This window comes from Marmota marmota, unplaced genomic scaffold (assembly GCF_001458135.2).
Source record: "Marmota marmota marmota unplaced genomic scaffold, marMar, whole genome shotgun sequence".
NCBI lineage: Eukaryota > Metazoa > Chordata > Mammalia > Rodentia > Sciuridae > Marmota > Marmota marmota.
This window is the reverse complement of record NW_026000171.1, coordinates 6,601,613-6,609,251: the sequence shown is the minus strand read 5'-3', so window position 1 is coordinate 6,609,251 and position 7,639 is coordinate 6,601,613. Positions and strand designations below refer to the sequence as shown.

Below are 7,639 nucleotides of genomic sequence, written 5' to 3'. Positions count from 1 at the left end.
GGGTAGGGGGTGGGGGGTGGAGGGCTCCTGTGGTCTCTTGCTGTGACGGGAGATTGCCATTCACCACCTGTCTCTGCAGGGTACCTCCAAGGGTCACCTGTGAGCAGATCTGAACTTGCCAGATCAACATGTGGCCTCTGGCTGCCTGAATGATGGCATGCTATTGGTGTCACTATGACACAGTGGTATTTGCTCTGTCTCTGGCTGCTCGCTGCCCTCCTAAGCTCTGGGTAGCACCTGCTTAGGAACCCTGCCATGGCCCCTCCCCTCAGCACGTGTCCTCCTTGGAAGGCTTGACTTGCATCCAATGCTCCTTCTGAGTGAAGGGACAGGCTGTATTCTGGGACTGAGTGCTTGGTGATCCTGGGTTGTCCCTATGAGTCACCATGAGTCAGAGGTGATGCTGACAGTCCCGTTCAGGAGGCACAGTGCCTGGGATGAGCGACACAGATGGCGTCTGGCACATGTGAGGTGCTCTGTAAATCTTGGTTAGTGGTGACCAAGCTGCCACAACCATTCCCTGTCTTGTTACTGCATTTCTGGAACATTCTGCCAGTCTCTTGAAGGCAAGAGAGCTTTCCCTGTGTTGCTTTACCCACTTCTTTTAGAAGGCCACCACAGGTGTGGAATTTAGAGAGCAGCACCAGTTCTATATTAAAATAGAGCTTTCTGGCTCTGGGATGGGGGCAGCCACTATATGACTTTGGGCTTCTTAATTTTATCTGTCCACAACTCTGGACTGGCTTTCCAAAGCACTCCTTTTCTACAGGTTAAATTGCATTATTAAGAGTTCCAAGAACAGGCAAAATTTTATCACATGCTATCCTATTTTGTCAGAATGTCTTGGTAGCAAACACTGCCTCAAACAAACAGCTCCTGGGAGCCTCGGTGGAGGCTGTTACTGCAGCAGTGTCAGTTGTAATGGGACTTAACCACTGGTTTCTCGTATCTGCTATATTGTTACAATTACCCATCACACCTCTCTGTCACCAAATATCTCACAGAAATCTAAAATTATACTCTAATTCTAGGAACTTACAATATGCAAAGCTGTTCCTGATTCTGGAAATTGGCCATAACACAGTCAGAAGGATCCCAATAGACACAGAAGCCGCCTTCCTCATCTTGCTTCTAGAAACATCTAGAAGACGCCAATATGCCTGACCCCCTACAGTATTCCCTGGGCTCTGCAGCTGGTTTTCTAGGAGAGAGTTTCTATTGAAATACACTCTAGCCAGTATATGCTTGTAGGAAACACCCAGGTATGGGTGTGGTGGCCCTCACGACCCAGTCTCTGGGGACATCAGGAATATCATTGCCTGGGTCACAGTGGCTACCTGGTCTGTGCCTGGGTGAATAAGCAGGGTACCAAGTGCGGTGGGGTACCTGAGGCTGGCTCAGGGAGAGGTGGAACGTGGAAAGGGGGAGTACCAGGCCTGAGCTACCTGGGCACTGGTGGGACTGCTGGGGCCGGCAGCTTCTGCAGGCACTGGCTGCCAAAGGCAGCTCAATGTGGGCAGAGCTTAGCCCACCAGGCCCTGGGCAAAGGGTACCAGTGCCATCCTGGAGAGACAGGGAGCCTCTACTGCCCCTAAGCCAGCTCTTTCCTTCTCCTCTGCCTCCTCAGGGTTTCCCCACCCCGTTAGAATGAAATTGTTTTCTTTCTTTTGAGGGTGGATGGGCGTGTGCAGAGGTGTCCGTGTGCATGAGCCTGGCAAGTACACAAGGGTGTGAAGAGGGAGGGAGCTCCTCCTCCCCCGTCAGCAGTCCCCCTTTTTGGGTTGCCAGCTTCCCTCTTCTTATGGCTCAGCTCCCCACCCACCCCCACCCACCCTCCTACCTCACCAACACATAAAGTTCCCTGATCAGCCAGCAGTCATAGTCACCTGGTGACAATGCAGGCAGGAGGGAGCCAGTCACCATGGCTAGGGGCAGGGCTCAGGGCCTCAATGAGAACCTCTCCTAGGGGAGCCCTTTGTGCAGGGCAGGGAGATTTTCTCTGCTTTGGGGTGGGCACTGTGGAAAGGGGAACTTCACCTTGGCTTTGAGAACCTCCCTTAGGGGCTTGCACTGGGAAAAAAAAAAATTCCATGCCCTCTCTGCTCCCTGCCTTATATTCATTATGGTTAAAAGGCCTGGACTTTAGAGAGGCAGACCTGGGTTCTAGTCTGCTCTGTGGCTTCCTTGCTGTGTAATCTGGGGGTGATCACAGGGACCAGATTCTTTCCAAGTAAGACAAGGGATAATAGCAGCTCTTATTTCAAGGAGTTATACAGTTTGAATGAGTTGTGTGGGAAAGTGTTTTGTAAAGCACATTAGTTGCTGGTACATGGGTAGAGACAGCAGGCACAGGATGGAGAGGCAGGCACAGTGCAGGGTGAGGAGGCCTTCCGCACAGAGGCAGACTCCTTACTGGCCCCCTTCCCAATCTGCATCCCCCAGGAGAAGCCCCTGGGAACTTGGGCCTCCCTAGCCTTCAGCCCCAGGGCAGCTCTCATCATGAGGCCTGAGGATGGTTTTGGCAGGAGGGTGGTTGGAAAACCTTTGGTAAAAGGGTATCCTTGAGGGGAGATATGACACTGCTTTCTGAGGTGACTCCCAGTCCATCATCTCTTTCCATCTCCCTCTGCCTCCTACTCACCCCATCAGCACTGTGGAGAATTGCAGGCCCCTGGCTCCACTGTGCTGGGCTCAGCTTCTTAGCTGAACCAGGTGGAGAGCTTCTTCTGCCACAAACATGTAGGCTCCTGGACAAGCCCTTCAATCCCTTCCCCTCACTCCAGCCACACAATTTCTTCAAGTGACAATCAAAAGACTAAGGCAAGGCAGACTGTAAGGTCCTTCTTGGTTCTAAATATTTTGTGATTTTCTTAGTGTTTTGTGAAAGTCACTTAATTTTTCTCTTCTTGACCATTTTCCACAGGGGGCAGGGATGAGAGTTGGATATCAGCAGCTCTTAGACTCCACTTGGTCCTTGTAGAGACTTGTGACTTACTCTGTGAAGACCTGTCCTGGCTATTTTCCTTACATCCTGGGCACCTGCCTTGCTGCTCCTGGGTGATCCCAAGGGATAGACATCCAGTTGCTTCTTGTTTGTTTAGAAGGAGTTATGGTGGCCCTGTAGACTTGCTAAGTACAGCTGCTCTCCAACGAGACAAAGGCTGGCACTTTCATTTGAGTAGTCTGAGGAACTTTCAAAGGCACTCAGATTTTTAGAAATAGAAGAATCTTAGTGATCAACCCTTTTGATCTCATATTTGGAATTTGGGTTAGAATCCAACTCTCTTGACTTTTGGGTTAAATCTTTTTCTTTATTCCATGCTGGAGTTTTAAATGACCACTTTGACTCCTAGCCTGGGAATGACCAGCCCTACATTCTACACAGGGACCAAAGCAAGGGAAGACTCAGAGAGTTTTCTCAAGTTGTTAATGTGGGTCAGGAGGGAAGGTAGGAAGGAAACCCTGGTGATCTGGATGTTCTGTCCCATATTTCATTCCCATTTTCCACTAAGGGCACAGCAGAAGAAAAACATCCCCATCTTGGTCACAGCTCCAAAGCACACGGGTGTGGATTACCTGGTCCCTCTGCCCAGCGCAGATTGAAGACAAAGCTACCAGCAGGCTGCTCGGAGGCCTGGCGATACCACAGAGGGAAGTTGTTCATCGTGAACACACTGGTCTCATCATCAGGCATCAGGAACATCCTGTAAAGAGGAAGATTTGGCACTTCCTCCAAATCTGGGAATATATTTATCCCTCTTTCCTTTTTCCATACAAGGTCATCTTGGCTGAGCCAAGATAGCAATTCCTCTCTGTTTTGGCAGAGTTGCAGGTAGACGGAATGCAGTAGCCCCTAAATTGTATTGCTCCAGATACTATTCCCCAGCAAACCTGTCAGGAAGTAAAAACAATATCACATCTGATGGTCCATCAGTAACTAGAAGAAGCATGGGTTCTGTCCTAGGAGGACATATGCAGACTGTTTTGCCTGCAGGGTTTATTTCTTTTGAATACAGCTTAACTTCTTTTTCATTAACATGGCTGTACTGTCAACCATACAGTCAGTTCTATCACAGCACTAATAAGAGGGGCATACGTTACCCAAAAATGGTTACTTCAAAAGTTATTGCCTCTAGGTTTTTCAGAATGCTTTGGTTTCCTTTTTCTGAGCAGCTTTACCTTGCTAATTATGGCTTTGCATTCCCTGGACGCTCAGCAGCCTACAGAAGGGAGTGTTGGTCTAGAGCAGACTGGGAGGCTGGGAGAGGCTGGGTGGGGGTGGGAGATTCAAGTGGTTCTGGCTGATCCACAAGGTGGGGTATTGATATTTGATTTTGAGAATGACGGCTTTGTATATTCCAGAAGCAGATCTGCTTGGTTGCACGGTTCCTGGGCTGCCAATCACACCACGGTCTAGGTCTAAGTGAAGGGAGTCCTTTAGGGATCGTGCAGTGCACCTGCAGCCCTTCGTGGTGATTGTGTCTGCAGGAGGCAAAGGTATTCTGCCACCTGGGGAAATCCTGTCTGTATTGAGAGCTCCTTTTTCCCTTCTTAGATGCCCTTTAGAGGGGTGCCGGGAGTCACTGAGACAGCCAGCCGTTTTCCTCTTTCCAACTCGCTCAGAATGAGGGGAGTGGGAAGAGAAGGAAGGAGGAATGGAGAGGGAAGAGCAACTTAATTTGTTTTCCTAGAAAGCTTCAGCTTTGCTTAGCAAGTGTGGATTTGTCACAGAGTCCTGGAAGAAGCTCAAAGATGGCGCTTGGTGCCTGAGTATGCTTGGAATTAGCAGGAGGAGCAGGGAGTGGGTGGGAAGCCGGATGAGGAGGTCAGGTTTCTGCGGTTCTCCGGGTACCTGGTGGCCCTCACCTGTCTGAGTCTCCTGGTTTGCAGAGCAGTAGGTGGCGCTGCTCCTTCACCTCCACTCCCACCCCTGCTCTGGGCTCCCACCCTCCTGGCGGTACCTGGGCCCCTGCAGACAAGGTTCTCCCAGAATCTGTCTTTTTTTAGAGCAGAGTTTCTCAACCTTGGCACAGCTGACATTGGGAACCAGATAATTGTTGTAGGGGCCATCCTGTGCATTGCAGAATAATTAGCAGCATTTCTGGCTTCTACCTGGTAGGTGCTAGTAGCAAAATCCCTACCTCTCCTAGTTATGACAACCAAAAATATCTCCAGACATTGCTGAATGCCCCCTGCAGTGGGGGCAAAATCACACCCCCCAGCCCCCTATTGAAAATTACTGGCTTAGAATCTTAGCCTTCCATGACCCCCAGGGGTTCCATCTGGAAGTCCATCAGATGAGTTAGAATCTAATGATTTACTAAAAAAGTGGGCGGGGGGGCATAGATTGTTCAGAAAAGTGCCATAGTGAAGCACCATACATACTGGGCCCCAGGAACAGCCCCTCTCCCCTTAGGTGGGAAAAATGTTTACAAAGGAGGGGACACAGCCAGTGACTGTGTCCATCACACAGAGACTGGTCCTAGAGAGGAAAACAATTTTGGGTTTCCCTCTGAGTGAAATCTCTGTTCAACTTTCCCAAGTTCAAGGGCATGGCTGCTTTCTTCCCTGACTGGACCACTTCTGTCCTCCAGGTGTGTCCAAGCTGGGGTAGAATAGTAACTCTTCATATTTTCTCAATGTGTAAATCTAACCCTTCTGCCCTTCCTGGACTCCCAGCTCCCAGCATATCGAAACCAAGTCTCTCCTCTGTCCAGCCATGTGCCATGGAACACCCTTGAATGTTGTCCTTTCCCACCCTGCAGGGATCATGTTCACTGGGGTGGCCAGCAGGACTCACCTGTCGGAGACCTTTTCGGAACCCACGAATAAGCTGCTTCTGAGGAGGCCAGCCCGGGTGCCCAGGAAGGCCACGTCCACTCCTTGCTCTGACTCACTGTGAGGCAAGCAAAGCAAGAAGAATGACCATGTAGATGCTGCTATAGTAGGTCCCCAAGAAGGTCACAGAGAGCTCAGGGAAGACCTTCAGGACTTTCTGGGCCTCTCCTAGCTTGTGCCCTGCTTGGCTTAGGGGGAACTTTGTAGGAAGGCTAAGTTCTTGGGGAGTTGCATGAGATGCCCTCGACCCTTGTCCCCCTGTTATATCAGGTCCCCCAGCTTCTAGGCAGCATTGTTCCTCTTTCGGTATTCCTTCTGAGCCTGTCTCGGCTCTGCCAAATCTGGCTCCTCTAGCTTTAGGAGAGTTGGGCCTGGAAAGCAGAGGAACCCGAAAGACAGATTTCATCTTGGGACCTATGGAATGGTAACTTCTCATGAGCAGCACATCCATAGCTTCTCTCAATTGAAAAGCCAGTTCCACTTATTACCCATGAGATTGGAATATGAGGGAAGGAGGAGCAGGCACTGTCTCTATCTGCAAGAAGTCCCAGTGGACTTTCTAACGTGGCAATAGAATATTAAGCCACAAAGAAAAATGAAATCATGGCAATGGCTGGTAAATAGGTAGAACTGGAGACTATATGCTAAGTAAAATAAGCCTATGTCAAAAAACCAAAGGTCCAATGTTCTCTGTGATATGTGGATGCTAACACACAATAAGATGGGGGAGGGGAGGGAAGAATAGAAGTTCACTGGATTAGACAAAGGAGAATGAAGGGAAGGGAGGAGAAATGGGAAAAGGAGAGACAGTGGAACGAATCAGACATAACTTTCCTATATTCACATATGAACACACCAACCAGTGAAACTCCACAACATGTACAACTACATGCATGGGAAGTTGTACTCCATGTATATATAATATGTCAAAATGCATTCTACTGTAATGTGTAACTAAAAAGAACAAATAAAAAAAATCAAGGAAGAAAAGATTGGAAAAAAGAATGATCCATAAGGTGGCTCAATGGGATTAATTGTTTTCACAGTCTCAACACCATCAGGCAAAGAATGACAGCAGGAGCTTGAAAGGGAATGACCCAGGGTGGAGGCCATCACTTCTGACTCGGTCAATATTCTTGTTCTAAGCCCAACTTCTGGGCAGTGGTGACCCCATTTCTCTCTGGTGCCTGGATCTGTGGACTTCCTGAGCATCAAGGTGAACAATGCCAAAGCATCGCCAAGGGCAGCACTTTTCCTCGAGGCTAGGAGGTCGTGGGAAGAGGTGGCACCATGCAGTGTCCATGGATGGTAGGTATTTAGAACTGGATGGTCTCAAGTGTGGAAAGTCACTGAGTAGAAGGGTCTGGAAACTCCTCTCCCCGACCTCAGCGCTGCAGAGAAGGGCTCCTGCAGGTTTTTCCTGGGCATTTTGTGGGTCTTAAGCATCACAGATACCAGTGTCTGGCAATAGACCCACTGAGTCAGGCCCTTGGGGTGTCTCCAGAAAGCATCCGGATGGCAGTCTCTATTCAAAAGTCTAATGAGCTCTTCACCCACAATTCAGTCTCAACAGTGATCAAGCCACGTTTCTTGTTTCATCTATAGCCCCTCCAACTGATGACATTATTTTGAAGAAAATCCCAGATATTTCATCAGTATTTTAATTTCTATCATTAAAATAAAAGACATTTTGAAAAAAACCTTCAATGTCATTATCATACCTTTTAAAAAATCCTATAATTTCTTTTCTTTTCTTTCTTTTCTTCTTCTTCTTTTTTTTTTTTTTTTTTTGGTAATGGGA

The 7,639-nt window shown here is 48.7% G+C and overlaps 1 protein-coding gene across 2 annotated transcripts in view; it reads right to left on the bottom strand.

The window, feature by feature from the left end:
- Positions 1–7,639, bottom strand: part of Cacna2d4 (calcium voltage-gated channel auxiliary subunit alpha2delta 4) — a 109,279-nt gene that overhangs the window by 46,394 nt on the left and 55,246 nt on the right. For both annotated transcript variants that reach the window (XM_048787712.1, XM_048787713.1), the window contains exons 24-25: positions 5,801–5,896; positions 3,577–3,704 (exon numbers count right to left, since the gene is read on the bottom strand). In XM_048787712.1, coding sequence (XP_048643669.1) covers positions 3,577–3,704; positions 5,801–5,896 — 224 coding nt within the window. The remainder of the gene's footprint in view (positions 1–3,576; positions 3,705–5,800; positions 5,897–7,639) is intronic.